The sequence below is a fragment of the Ruditapes philippinarum genome, unplaced genomic scaffold (genome assembly GCF_026571515.1).
Source record: "Ruditapes philippinarum isolate M1 unplaced genomic scaffold, ASM2657151v2 ctg1048_1_1_1_1, whole genome shotgun sequence".
Classification (NCBI taxonomy): Eukaryota; Metazoa; Mollusca; class Bivalvia; order Venerida; family Veneridae; genus Ruditapes; species Ruditapes philippinarum.
In genome coordinates, this window is record NW_026858880.1 from 73,125 (window position 1) to 88,115 (window position 14,991).

At 33.5% G+C, this 14,991-nt stretch overlaps 2 protein-coding genes across 8 annotated transcripts in view; one reads left to right on the forward strand and one right to left on the reverse strand.

Moving 5' to 3' along the window:
* Window positions 1-10,799, reverse strand: part of LOC132754558 (putative phosphoenolpyruvate synthase) — a 51,258-nt gene extending 40,459 nt beyond the window's left edge. For 4 of the 5 annotated variants that reach the window (XM_060745203.1, XM_060745202.1, XM_060745201.1 and 1 more), the window contains exons 1-11: window positions 10,727-10,799; window positions 7,911-8,042; window positions 7,193-7,368; window positions 6,613-6,869; window positions 5,825-5,890; window positions 5,391-5,504; window positions 4,334-4,502; window positions 2,832-2,884; window positions 2,263-2,390; window positions 516-663; window positions 4-190 (exon numbers count right to left, since the gene is read on the reverse strand). In XM_060745203.1, coding sequence (XP_060601186.1) covers window positions 4-190; window positions 516-663; window positions 2,263-2,390; window positions 2,832-2,884; window positions 4,334-4,502; window positions 5,391-5,504; window positions 5,825-5,890; window positions 6,613-6,869; window positions 7,193-7,368; window positions 7,911-7,998 — 1,386 coding nt within the window. In that variant the 5' untranslated portion in view covers window positions 7,999-8,042; window positions 10,727-10,799. The remainder of the gene's footprint in view (window positions 1-3; window positions 191-515; window positions 664-2,262; window positions 2,391-2,831; window positions 2,885-4,333; window positions 4,503-5,390; window positions 5,505-5,824; window positions 5,891-6,612; window positions 6,870-7,192; window positions 7,369-7,910; window positions 8,043-10,726) is intronic. The other variant, XM_060745200.1, reaches the window with a different exon arrangement.
* A 1,822-nt stretch (window positions 10,800-12,621) lies between these two features.
* The window catches only part of LOC132754561 (telomere-associated protein RIF1-like), a 55,600-nt gene continuing 53,230 nt past the window's right edge, over window positions 12,622-14,991 (forward strand). For all 3 annotated transcript variants that reach the window (XM_060745207.1, XM_060745209.1, XM_060745210.1), the window contains exon 1: window positions 12,622-12,757. The gene's annotated coding sequence lies outside the window, so the exon portion shown is untranslated. The remainder of the gene's footprint in view (window positions 12,758-14,991) is intronic.

The window sequence follows — 14,991 nt, forward strand, 5'->3', positions numbered from 1 at the left end:
TACCTGTTTATGTATTGATGTGAGGAAGGCTAATTGAGAACCTTTCCCACCAGTGAGAAGACTACTCTTACAGTATTCATCCTGGAAGGTTAGAGTTAGCTGCCCCTGTTTATCTTTATTTACATCAGGTTCAGTGAGTAATGGAATTTGCACAGGAACTTTAGTTATCATAGATGGACCTTCGTAATTCCTGAAAATTTTAGCATAATACAATTGCATTTGTACTAAAATTTCAACAACAATTATCTTTTTTTTAAAGGAACTTTTTGAAAAATATAAGTCAAACTTAATTTCTATTTATAGTAACAAAATCATAATAAATTTCTATTAATAGTAACATAAACATATCATCTTTTTAAGCATGCGAGCAAAAAAATGCCAGCATCTATTTATCTATGATGATCAAGATGAAAAGTAGAATCAAAACTGATAAAAAGATAATTTTGTACACACTAAACCTGCAGCAACTTATTATTTTCATCATTTTTTTTAGCTTGTAAAATACTTTTTGTTACCTGTAATGGTATTCTGTAAGTCCCCTAGCTTTACGACCATTTACAGTATATGTGCAGAACCTCTCTAATATCCTACTGGTTCTATTTCTGTAATGATAAACTTCTGGGGTAACTATGGAAACCAGATCCACTTTGTATTCTTCATACGCTGAAAATAAGAAGTACATTCTTAATGTTAATTTACTTCTTGTAACCACATCAACTTTTCATATGTATATTTCATATGCTAAAAGAAATAAATACAATCTCATTCATTCATTATACTTTAAAGTCAGTATCTTTTATCTTCAATTGAGTTAAGATGTCTTCCTCTAAATCCAGGAACCATTCAGTCCAAGCCATACTTGAGTCACAGAACAAGAGGGCCATGATGGCCCTGAGGTCGCTCACCTGTATATAGGCCCCCCGGAGCGGGGCAAGTTTAAACCCCAGGGCTTTTATTTGAACAAACTAGGAAGACACCCATAAGAAGATGTTTCATGATGTTAAGTTTTTACTACACACATATAATGAAAAGCAATGATCTGCCCCCTCCCCCATCCCCTCCCCACAGGGGCCAATTTTAACCCAAGGGCTTTTATTTGAACAAACTTGGTAGACACCTATAAGAAGATGTTTCATGCTTAACATTTAAGCTCTAGCACATTGGGTTTTTTAAAAGAAGATTTTTTAAGTTTTTGCTATACACATATAAGCAAAATCAATGACCCCCGGGGCGGGGCCAATTTTGACCCCAGGGCTTTTATTTTAACAAACTTGGTAGACACCCATTAGAACATGTTTCATGCTAAATTTCTTAGCTCTAGCTCGTTGAGTTCTTTAAAAGAAGATTTTTTAAGTTTTTACTATAATTATGCATATAGGGTAAGTCAATGACCCCCAGTGGCGGGGCCAATTTTGACCCAAGGGCTTTTATTTGAACAAACATGGTAGACACTCATTAGAACATGTTTCATGCTTAATATCTTAGCTCTAGCTCTTAGGGTTCTTTAAAAGAAGATTTTTTAAGTTTTTACTATATGCATATAGGGAAAATCAATGACCCCCTAAGGCGGGGCCAATTTTGACCCCAGGCCTTTTATTTGAACAAACTTGGTAGACATTCACTAGGAGATGTTTCATGCCAAAAATCTAAGCTCTAGCTCTTTGGGTTTTTTAATAGAAGATATTTAAAGTTTTTTCTTTTGGTTGCCATGGCAACCAGAGTTCTGCATGGAATTAAATTCTTTGAACAATGTTTAAAGGTGACCACCAAAGGAACATTCCTGTGAAGTTTGGATGAAATTGGCTCAGTGGTTAATGAGGAGATGTCACTTAAAGTAAAAGTTTACGGACGACGGACGGACGACGGAGGAAAAGCGATCAGAAAAGCTCACCCTGTCACTTTGTGACAGGTGAGCTAAAAAAAATATATAACTCTCCTACTGTGGCAATTAAAGCTATTTCAAGTTAACATCAATGTAAAATAAATATGTCCAAAACTCTTTTCTTTTCCTCACAATTATTTTCCATGTTATTTTTGGGCTGGGCTTTAAGTCACACAGACTTATATCTCCAGCTTTAGTGATGCTAAAGAAATCTCAGATGTATCTTCATAACATCTTTATCAGCACTGTGCGCTATTTCAGTCAGTAAATATATTTGTATTTTGAACTTTACTCTAACAATGATTGTTTTGTCAAGAATAAAAAAGGACAAGTCAATTTAAGATATAAAGCATGGTTACGTTTAATAAAACAATATATACCTGCTTTAAAAGTAAACGAGTATTTTTCAGGAGGTATTTTGTCTTTGGTAATATCTTCAATATCAAGGTCTATATCTGTAACTGGGTAAGTTTCGCCACATGCAAAAGCTAGGTAACCTGTCTTCAATCTGAAATCATCAATTGTTACATTTGTTTTGCACACATTTTTTTAACAATTAATCTGCTGAATTTCTTAAATGATCTATTCCAGCCTTTGTTTCTGGAAATGTCCACTACTGATTTTGGAGAAATCAAAGTGAAATTTTGAAGCTGATAATATCCAGACTGATCCAACAAAATTTCACAGCATGTGTTCTAATTTCTAGCATAAAAAAATGATTTTTGTGGAAGGAACTATGAAAAACATAAGCTTTAGAACTAAAAAGCTTGTGTGAATTTTTAAACAGATTGTTACTCTACAATGAATGTCAGGCTACAATGTCAGGTTCATTTTTGATATTGAGAATTCTTTACATTTATAATGAATGAATAAAAACATCAAAGCAGGGAACATCTTAGTGTATGAAATAAAGTGAGAAAAGTTATCATAAATGAAGGTATAATCTTACAGTGAGATGTAATCTGGCATCCATAATACAGCTACCATTGCCATTACCCCAATCTTCAAACAAGATTATAAAACATTGTAACCGATGAAAAGAAATTTGAATACATCGCTTGATTTGTTCATCCTCGGTAACCCAGGCTATTTACCGTAAACATGTTTGGGTAAATAGTATATACGGAAAGGGTTCCAACGATGAATTTGTCATGATTTATTAAGTTATCATTATTTCTAAAGGTCATGATCGCGCTCTTGATTTCCTGTCTCTTCTTCACATTTTCTGTGTCAGGTACTACATGTAAATTGCCAGGTTTTCTATATATAGATGCGGACACACTATAACTGCACTTTTTCTGATATTTTTTGTTCAGGCTCTTAAATGCCATATTTGTTCGTTAATTTATGCCGGCTTTGACAAAAAATACTAGTACGCTTTCCAGCTGATAAAAATAAAAAATCCCACATGAATAAAATTTCTTTTGATTTCATAACCTACCTAAATACAACACTTTCATATCAATATGGAAACTGACATTTAGTTAACAACAAGAGCGATTAGTGATCACATGTGTCGCCTCATGATGGCCAATTTCATGTTGGGACAAGTTTTGTGACAGACGGACAGACAGACGGACAGTGCACAACTAAACTTGGTACTGATCATTCCTGTAAAGTTCGGATAAAATTGCACCATTAGTTTATGAGGAGTAGTCCGGACAAGCTTTTGTGTATCTGGCAACACACAGAAAAAAACACCTTTTTATCAAAGGGCCATAACTCAGCCAAAAATCATTCAACCGGAAAACCCGTGCAATATGCGCAAGGACTTGAGCTACAGATCAATCCTGTAAAGTTTCATTGAAATTGCATTAGTGGTATAAGGGAAGTAGTCCGGACAAACTTTAAAAATAAAAATTATTAAAGGGCCATAACTCTAACAAAAATCATTGAACCGGAAAATGCTACAATATGCACGACTAGACTTGGTACTGATCATTCCTGTAAAGTTTGGATGAAATTGCACCAGTAGTTTATGAGGAGTAGTCCGGACAAGCTTTTGTGTATCTGGCAACACACAGAAAAAAACACCTTTCTATCAAAGGGCCATAACTCGGCCAAAAATCATTCAACCGGAAAACCCGTGCAATATGTGCAAGGACTTAAGCTACAGATCAATCCTGTAACGTTTCATTGAAATTGCATTAGTGGTATAAGAGAAGTAGTCCAGACAAACTTTAAAAATAAAAATTATTAAAGGGCCATAACTCTTACAAAAATCATTGAACTGGAAAATGCTGACAATATGCACAACTAGACTTGGTACTGATCATTCCTGTAAAGTTTGGATGAAATTGCACCAGTAGTTTTTGAGGAGTAGTCCGGACAAGTTTTGTGACGGACGGAGGGACAGACAGACAGACGGACGACAGAGAAGTGATCCCTAAATGTCGCCACTACTCCGTAGAGGCGACACATTTATGGAAAACATACTAATTATTCACTCACCTCCTCAATCCAGATAAAATGTATGGCATATCTGTAAAAGAGTTCCCAATTGCGGACACCAAATGTATGGTCCCGAAAGCTCTTTAGATTCACGTTTCTGACATCGTGACCGTCAATCTCAATCTGTCCGGTTAACTCGCCACATTGTTCATAGTGAGTCTGATGCTTCCTGGTGACAATCAAAAATCAAAATCACCAAAAATTAATTCTGAGGAAATTATTTACCTATTTGTTTTGTCAGGCTTTAAGTCACACCAACAGTATCAAATTATTCATATGGCAAATTTCAAGCTGCATGCCTCTCAATAAGCCAAAATATTTCAAGATTTTATTTTGCGTTACTTATGCATTAAGGGCTATTTTTGAATATTTTGACCTCTTTTTGTAATTAACAATTGTTGTAAGTACTGTTTGCAATGTGTAAATTATTTTCTTGGTTCACTTAACAATAGTTAACTTTTTAATATATTTTAAAAATTTTCATGAAAATTAGCATGAATCTGGAGGGTTGCTGCTTAGAGGATGAAGATCTTGGGGTACCTCTCCAAACATTATTTCAGGCATGAGCGGGTAACTGAGAAGAACCACAAACATTCCCTAAACTACCCATAAAGAATCCTAGGTCACTCGTGTGATTAGAAACACTGGTGGTGAGTGGCAAGTTAATAACCATAACCACTTTCAGTTTGGCCACAGATTCCCATCAGACCAGACTATTCAAGGAAATACATCACCACTGCGAAACAATTGATGATTTACCTAACTTTGTAAGATGCTTGTTCTCTTAATTCGGTGTACACTTTTAAGGTTAATATTTGGTTTTGGCAATACTGTTAAGTTCTTTATTTTTAATATTTTTAATGACTTTCAAACTTCACCAAAGAAGATAAACCTTATTTTGATTATGATGTCAGGACTGCTTGTTAGGTGGGGTGGGCCTATCTGCCAACATATGACCAAAAATGTGTTTAGATTGGCAGAAAAACACACACACAAAAAAAAAACAAAAAAAAACTTTGAGGCAAAGTATAATTGTAACATATTTCCTACAATTTACCCTCTCAATTTGGCCCAGAAATCTTTTGTCCATTTCTCTCTTGCTATTGCATCTGCTAGAAGATTTTTGTCCAAGTCTATATCAAAGTTGAAAGGATCATTAAAACATTCCCACCTGAAAATAAAATAAATGTTATATCTTGAGTGAATTCTTATTACAGATTTAAATATCATGATTAAATATTCATTGTCATGCTTATTACAAATACTGTTAGTTAGTAGATAAAAGACAAACAACTTACTGTTCTCAATTTTCTTTTTCATATACCCATCATTCAAGAATTAATACTGCAATGTTTGTCAAAATAATAACACTTGTGTACTAAAGATATCATAACTTTTAAAGATAAGTTGGATACAAAAAAAAAATTCATTTTACACAAATTTGAAAAAAAATTTAAAAGAAAAAAACATATTCATAAAAAAACTTCATACTTAAATGTCATTTTCACAGTAACATATTGTCCTGGTTTGTGATGCACATCATTACATAGTCCTTTCCTGTAAACAGAAAAAGAATACATAATCTGATAAATGAGAAATTCTTTAATTCATCATAATGTAAAAACATATGACAGCATATCTTAAACAAACAGAGAAGATACATGTATTTAGAATCTTGTTTGTACATATGTACGTATGTATGTATGTATTCTAGGCTTAATGAGGGTCCATCCGCCCTTTCAGGCACTGAGAGTATGGACCCCTTTAAAATCTTGTTTATTGAAACATTGTGGCTTCAGCTTCAGTTTGTAAACTACATGTATAACCAAAGCTACCATAATACCACCATGTTCATATCCACAGCTGCTGTTTTGTCATGTCTGACCCAAACTATGCACAAATGCATTTTCATTTTAAAATTACCACGAATCTTGTCACGTCTGGGTCTCATTATATTACCATGTTCATATACACACAAGTTTTGATAGGTTTACTTATCATTGGTTAAAATTTTACAAATGGTAATGGTATCTATCAAGAACAATTTGAAAAACAAAAAACGTCGCCCAACACTGCGATACTGATAATTTTGCAATTTCAGTTGGAGTCTGTTCATGGACTGGGGTTTTTGATACATGCTTCTGTCAACCTCCCCTAGCACAGGCATAAGTTGAATTCAACGATATATCACTCTTGTCATGGTATTAGATGTTCTGACAATCAATAATAGTAATGATAACTGAACAACTTTGACTTAGAATAAATCCTATAAATCTTACCTTAAAAGTCCATTATATGTAACTTTCCAGCTTCTCAGTGGTTCAATAACCTGACATTTTACACCAAGACCAGTAAAACCACAATTTGGCATATTAGAAATACCAGCATCTGGCATAATAGGGTGCTGAAAAAATCCAACACCTGGAATATCTAACATCAACCATAGTTCCCCCTCACGATTCTGTTTTCTGGCAAGACGTAATGCAAGGGATGTCCCATTTTCATCAAAACCGTTGAAATAGACTGTGTCAATTGCCTAAAATAAACAAGAATGAAAAATGATGGGCACCTTTATCTCTTTCACTGCTAACAAGATATCTATATTGATTAATTTATTGTTTAAAATTTTATTTGATTTATTTGAATTCTATTGAAGTACAAATGTACTTCTATCAATTTTTGTGATAAAGGTGTTGCAAAAATCATTTTATCTCAATGATATTAATTATCTTCTACACATGTTCAGGTCTAATATATTTTTAAGAGAAAAATAAGCATCTGTCTACAATAGCAAATTCATGAACAAGACTGCATGTACTACATTACAATCGAGCACGATAAGAAAATTGGATAACTAACATCTGGGTGGCTCTCCAGGGGTTGACAGAAGTCTAGTGACGATATATCTGTTATAGTTCTACCATAACCTCTATTCTTTCGTTCACTTGTATTTCCATCACTGATCTTTGTCTTCTTATGAGAGTTTATCACCAATAGAATTCTGAATATCCATTTTTTGGTGTAATAAAACCTTCCTGTAGAAAAAATATATCTTTGTTAATTTTTATATCACTTTGCCTAAAAGCATTTTAGGTCAATGCTAAATGTCTTAGGAGGCAGCTGAGTAAGAAGGAATACATGTAAGTTTTAAATTTGACATGTTGCAATATATGTGGGGTTTGTCAAAACAACATATCTTGATTTAAAAATAATGAAAGTATTCAAACTTGCCATTCGTAATTCCATTTCAATCACATGTTATTTTCATACGACAATATTCCAGCTATAACTGCATCAAGGCAGCACCTAAATGCTCTTCTAAGCATTAATTAAGGCCCAAGAGAGGTATTTTTATTCAGTAAAACCACTAAATTATCTTTCATAAGCTACATGTAGCTACATGCATGTATAAAATTACATGTATAATGATTATGATATGCTGACAGCATGGTGCAATATTCACTTGATATAAAAATGATTTTAACACAGGAATGAATTATCACTTGTTTGGCCACAATGACCTCATTTTGCTTCCACTGAATTAATGTTAATAATTTAATTTAATAATTGTCCTTGCCTGGTTTAAACCGGTTTGAAGATTTGGGTCTGAGTAACTCTAACAGGAAGAAAAGTAATATAACACCAATGACAACAGTCCAGAACATTATGTTACATGTTGTGCCAATCACGTTGACATCTCTTTAGTTATCTGAAAAAATTAGCATAAATAATCTTTTACTACACTTAGTATCTAAAATCATTGTTTGTTTTTCTCCATTCTATAGCTGTAGCCAAATACAGACTATGTGAAATACACACTACATCCCTCAAATTCTTTTTTTTCATCATGCAATTTTCTGCCAATATAAAACTAATACTATAGATTTTATTCTCCTATTCAGTTTCTTGTCGTAAAACTTGTCCCATTTAACACATGAACTCACATGTTTATTCCCCTGTAGCATTTAAAGGCTAGGGCCTGAGTGACGAACATCCCTCAAGCCTAGAAACAAAACCTTAAAATGGACTTGTTCATTTTTAATCTGGACACAACTATTAATCATTTTAAAGCAAAATTATTTCAAAATAAGCCCTGTCTCAAATAGTGAACATAGTGCCATAATGTTTCACTCCCAAGTGGCATGGGTATAACTGACTCATATTGTGACAACAGGAAACATGTTTTCATTTTTGCCTATGATACAAAAGAGAAAGAACATTAAAACACTCGGCAATCTGATTTATACTCAAGGTATACTCAAGGGCTATGCCCCCTTGTACAAATCAGATATCCTTGTATTTCGATACTCTTCCTAATTATACATGTAGTTGCTGCCAGCAGGTTACAGGTTACCTTATAAAGCACTTGCCTCAAAATTTACAAAATTCAAATCCATGATATTTGTCCCCTTGGACACTTGCCTCTCAGTCTAAAACTGCATCATTTGACAATTTGCCCCTCCCCCCACCCCCACCAGTGTAAATGAATATGTAGACATCTGTCTCCCAGTTTGGAAATTCTCTTAATTCATGTCAAATGCTGCCTTAAGCTAATGTTTCAATAAAAATGCAACAATAAATGCATTATTATTAACATAAATGCATCATAATTTAAACTTAAGCTTATCAGAAAAGAGTTCCTTTGAGATACATTTAGCAAAGGTTCAAACAGGGGGTAAATGTCCACCTTAACATTTCCACTGATGGGGTGGAAATGTCAAGAGATTCATTTTTAGAGTGTGTGGGGGGGGGGGCAAATGTCCTTAGGGGATAGATGTCTGTATTATAACCAGAAATTCAAGTTTTTAGGATGATTAGAAGGGGTTATAAATCTTTTAAGCCATTGCAAAAATAAGTTCATTTTCACCAGCAATCATCTCATTTTATGTAGATATTTATATTCATAAAATGTTGTGTTTTGTATTTATTTAAAACTTTTACAAATTTCCACACTTTTTATCTACACGAAATCCCAACAGGTGGCCTACAGTCATGAACATTGGTTTAATAAGACCTAATCCGCATTCATTTTACACTATGATTCTATTTATAGCGCAAACACTTAAGAATGTCATGCTTGTTAAGTTTAATGAAAACATTTCCAGTAATAAATGCATAAATTTACTCATGAACAGAAGCATTAATATCTGTTATCAATTTTTGTTTTTTCATAATATTTATTTTGATCAGGGGCTGAGCATTGGTCTGACTACTTTACTTGTTAGAGACCACCAATTCAGACAGCCACTAAACCGATACAGCCTGAAAACACTTGAATTAATTGTTTTCTTTGCTCAGGGGTTGTCAATTAAATTATTTGCTCTTTAATCAACAATAAATGCATGTTTCTTATAAAAGTAACAATTAAAACTTTTTTTAAATATTAATAGCTTTACATGTATGTTTATTACAAATTATGAAATATGTAAACGTTGAAAATTCTGACAACAAGAGTGCAATACCTGACCTCTTGTCACTAGCTATAATCATTTGCAGATGTCAACAAAAGAATACTCAATATTTCAGTATTTGCCTCTGGAATATTGTATAATGTTAACAAAAAAACAAGATCCACTGCCTAGCGGTGGCACTAGCTCAACTGCCTAATTCTTATATCTATTCTAAAGTTTTTGGTAACAAATGAATTTTAAATTTCATATTTAACCTTGATGGTCAAGGTCAATTAAAGGTCAAGGTCATTTCAAAATAATTCAATGTCTGTTTTGTCATGTGTTATTTTGTCCATCTATGAATCAAAGTTATGACAAATTAAGCAAATTTCAATAATTTGACCTTAATGGTCATGGTCAAATAAAGGTCAAAGTCGATCATACCAAAATAATTCAACATGTCTGTTTGTCATATGTGTTCTCTTGTCCAAGTGTGAATATTAATAAATACTAAATTTCTGACAATTCAGGCAAATTTCAATTATTTGACCTTGACAGTCAAGGTACAAAGGTCAAGGTCATATCAGAATAAAATTCCACATATAGGTTTTGTCATAAGTATTCTGTTGTCCAAGTATAAATCAAGTCCATAAATATTAAACAAATAACAAACTTGTCACCAATAACAATTTAATAATTAATTACAATAATTTGACCTTCAGTGTCAAGGTCAATGATGAGTGAAGGTCATAATGAATTTAGCTTACATGAAGGTCATGTCCAAAAGATTTTAGATCTAGTGTCCTGGTATGGAGACAATTCATTCATAAAAACACCATGGCAAAATTCAAATACAAAAACTGCATAATATCTTGCCCAGGAGTAAAAACAAAACACAAAGCAAATTTTAACGGTTTAGTTTAGCCTTAGGGCAAAGTGGGCGGAACAATTCAAAGGCCGAGCTGCTAAATGGAAATGACGGTGAATTTCAAAAATGACATACATTGTCTTTAATAAAACGAAAAAATACCAATACAGTAAGCAAATTCAAACTCATACTCCTAATGGTTTTTTTCGGATTTAGCTCAATACAGGATTGGAGCAATACCTCTAGACGCTTGCAGAAATCATGATCACAAAATAGACAAATATCGTTTTTTTCGCCGAATTTTACCTTTTTCCTTGATTATCGTACTTGATTCGGTGTAAAAAGATGAATTAGACCTGTTAAAGTTCATTCCGTTGGGTAAAAAGACAAGATTTTAGCATTTTATCATTCAAGCGCCTTGTCCGGTATATACCGGAATACGGTATTTAGTGTGGTGCTCCAATCCTTTTTTTAGTCACAGCCGTTTTTTTTCTACCCTGTGAACCTTGAACCGGATGATGTCACGGGTAGTATGGTACTAAATAAAAAATAAAAAAGCGTCCAGGCTTTCAGAAGACGCGCAAAGACATCAAAAGACACGCAAAGACACACATTTAGGCAAATTTTATTTGATGTTTTTTAAACACATTGATAACCCTGCCACTTGAGTGATTTATTGGTTTCAACAATCTACATCTACAGGTTACTGCCTAACAATCAATTCTGATTATGACTAGCAGGCGCGTTGTCAGGGAACTGTTATTAAAAGACATTATTTATATACATTGTATATGCAAATTTAAAAAGATAAAAGAATAAAAGTTCTATAAGATATTAGTTAAATGACTTTTTGTGCAATTTAGAATTTGTAGAATTGGTCAAGCCTCTCTGTAAAGATGTAAAGACTGGAGTAGAATAGACAATGGCTATATCTTTGAAATAACCCAGTCACAACTGCAATGCATCGAAACAAAATACAGTGCTTATAAAGTCAGAAACAATTCCATTTTTTTCGAATGCGCGGCGCCAAACAATTTATGCTAAATAACAAACAGTAACCTATTTTAGATACCGACCAAATGCATTTTCTTCCTCAGAAATATAAGAGACACCACCATACGTTGTGTGCTTTCCTTGTATTTTTATTCCTTATGATACTGCATGATGCTAAAATACCTTTACAATTGGAAACATTGATTACCATTGGTACACCTGGCTGACAATTTACTCTGAATGGATATTATTATATCAGTTATGTCACTGACAAGATAGCTATTGGATCCAATTATAGATTATGAAAAAGTTCAGTATCCCCACGTTCCCTAGCACCAGTTGAGTGGAAATCAATTTTCAACACTTAATACGTTGGTACATGTATAATAGAATCTATCATTTGGTTAGGTAGAGGATAGGGAAATCCCAACCTGAGGGTGATCGGTTCAATCGGGAACAAGCCATGGCGATTTCATTTATACATTATCCAAATATGTGCTCTACAAAACTGAATATCTTTATATATTGGCAAACATATGTGTATATCTGATATATTTTAGTTTTTTTACCAACAGATACGTTACCAACAGATACAGATACTGAAAATGTGAACCAGACATTTGAAATTCAAGGATAAGTTGATTTTCTAAAGAATTAAATGTAGAAAAACAGGAAAGAAACATATAAAAATTAACTGTTTTATGTACTGGATTAAATTTTACTAATTCTTCAACAATATAAACCAATCCAGTAGATAAATTATCTACTGTAGAGCATAATCTGAAGAATCCTTAAATATAAGCTAATTCATTCAAGGTGGAATATTTTTATGGACTGCATCTCGAATTAAAATTAGAAATATCGTTTGGTACTTTGTCAGTAACTTGTGAATTTACTGGATTTATGAACAACAAAACGTATCGTTGCTATTACAGTTTTATCCCTGTAGATGGCCTATTTCACTCGCAACAAGTTAATTCTTTTCGCTTTTTATCACGAATACCGTAAAGAACGGGTCAATACAGAATATACCACGGAAATGCGAACTTTTCACCAATGAAAGTAAAATGCGCCTTGTGACGATTTCCCGCGAAAGGAAACGTAGAAGTAGTTGTTATTAATCAACTTTTTTAACTTCCAAATAGTGCCTTTTATTAACTTTGGATATTTATAGTAAGTTGTTTTTGTAAAATACTATTGATGTTATTATAGATCTTTCTAAATATTAAGGTCCATTGTTGAAAGCCTGTGTATACTGGATCCAGAAAAAAATATTTTTTGTAAAATCACTGAATATTACCTGATTACTGACAATATCTTCTTTTGTCATTTGATTATGATTTCTTTACCTAAATCTAGTAGGACTGGACTTTAACACAGTGCCAGTTAAATTTTGTAAATGTTTTTATTGAAATAGCGAGTTTTTTTTTTTTGAAGAAATAATCATCCCCCCATACAAAATTGTATTCACATCAATCAAATTGACATTTTTTTGTAATCATATTGTATATCATACAGTATAGCATGCAGGGCTCAAGCTGTCGGTCGCCATAGTCGCCATTTGCGATTATTTTATAAGATTGGCGATTATTTTTGCATTTTGGCTACAAAATCTGGCGATTATTTTTTACTTCCAACAGTATTTATATATCCTGTTTTCTCGTATTCTCGGGGGGTTAAGGACTAAACTTGGTTGCATAATATTTATAAAACATTCTGTTACAGTATTTTTAGCCTGATACACAGAGAAATACCTTATTTACAAGATACAAAGAAAGAAAGATCGTAACTGTAAGCAAAACTAAAGATATTTCTGCTTGTATATACTGACCTTCACCCTCTATGTGAAGCAGGTGCTTTCTCGTATTCTCGTGGAATTTGATTGGTTGTTAAGGCTGGTCGCTATGTGATGATTTTATTCTACATACCAGTTCAAATCATTAGTGCCACACCTAATTAAGTGTTAAATGGCCTAAATCTGTAATTTTATTGTGTTTTAATAACAGCTTGGCAGGCCATATCAAACTTTTAGGATTATATTGACGCCTCTTTGGTACCAAATGATTTTAATTGTTCCAAAAATAGTTTGAACTCCATTTAGTGTTGTTATTCACATAATCTCTCTAATATATATTTAGTTTACGCAGGGTGTCCGTTTGACTCTTGAAATGACTCTTTGACCCTTCAAATTTCCAAAAAGCCTGATTTGACCCTCAGGATTTTAACTGGAGGGTCAAATTTTGTTAAAATCATGGGGATTGGGCCTTGAAGTCAGTAAAACTTAGTCAAAATGACCCTCAGGATTTCATGGCTAGTGAACACCCTGGTTTACGTTTATTTATAAGCCACTTATTAGTTATATGAGCATTAAACAATGAATACTACTGTTTTCCATTGCAGTTGTCAAAAATGAAATGTGTTTAGGACAAAAAATGTTTCATTATTGGTTTTTAATTGGAGTTCATATCTTTTTATGCCCCCACAATGTGGGAGCATATAGCGTTGCACTTGTCCGTCCGTCCGTCAGTCAGTCCGTCCGTCCGTCAATCCGTCAGTCCGTCCGTACGTCCCGAAATCTTGTGAACGCAACTTCTCTTAAACCGGATGGCAGATTTTGCTTAAACTTCTAGGGATTAACAACATTAATGTGTAGATGGTAGTAAAGGAAGGAATTTTTGCTGCGACCAAATTTAACAGAATTATGGCCCTTTGTTGATTTTTTCATTATATAATTATATACTATGTAGAAATTTTGTGAACGCAACTCCTCTTAAACCGGATGGCAGATTTTGCTTAAACTTCTAGGGATTAACTACGTTAATGTGTAGATGGTAGTAAAGGAAGGAATTTTTGCTGCAACCAAATTTAACAGAATAATGGCCCTTTGTTGATTTTTAGTTTTTAACTTGCGGCACATGTAGTCCAAAAAATATTTTACCTAGAGTCATAAGATTGACAGAACAGTGGCGTGTGGGGGCATCCGTGTCCTATGGACACATTTCTAGTTTATACTATCTATTCGTGGAACAAATATTTTGAGCTGTATTGTTTTAATAGTAGTGTGAGACCGTCATTTGAAGCCTCTTGCGTCAGAGACCCGCTACAGGTTTCTGCAACGTGGTAAAAACCAGAAAACGATGATTTTTGGGGGGAAATTGAGAAATTTTATGTTTATTCTCTGGATTTTACGATTATATCCACAGTTTTTTTTGTTTTTTATCTGTTTTTTGCCGCATTTCTTTTATTTTTTTAATGGAGATGAAAATGCTCTGCTAAATAGACATGTTTTCGGATATCGACGGAAGTTGCGAGCGTCGCTTCCATCCGTTTTAATGATTCCACGAGAATACGAGAAACCCCGAGAATACGAGAAATAGGGATAAGGTGTAAAAATCGATAAAGAATGC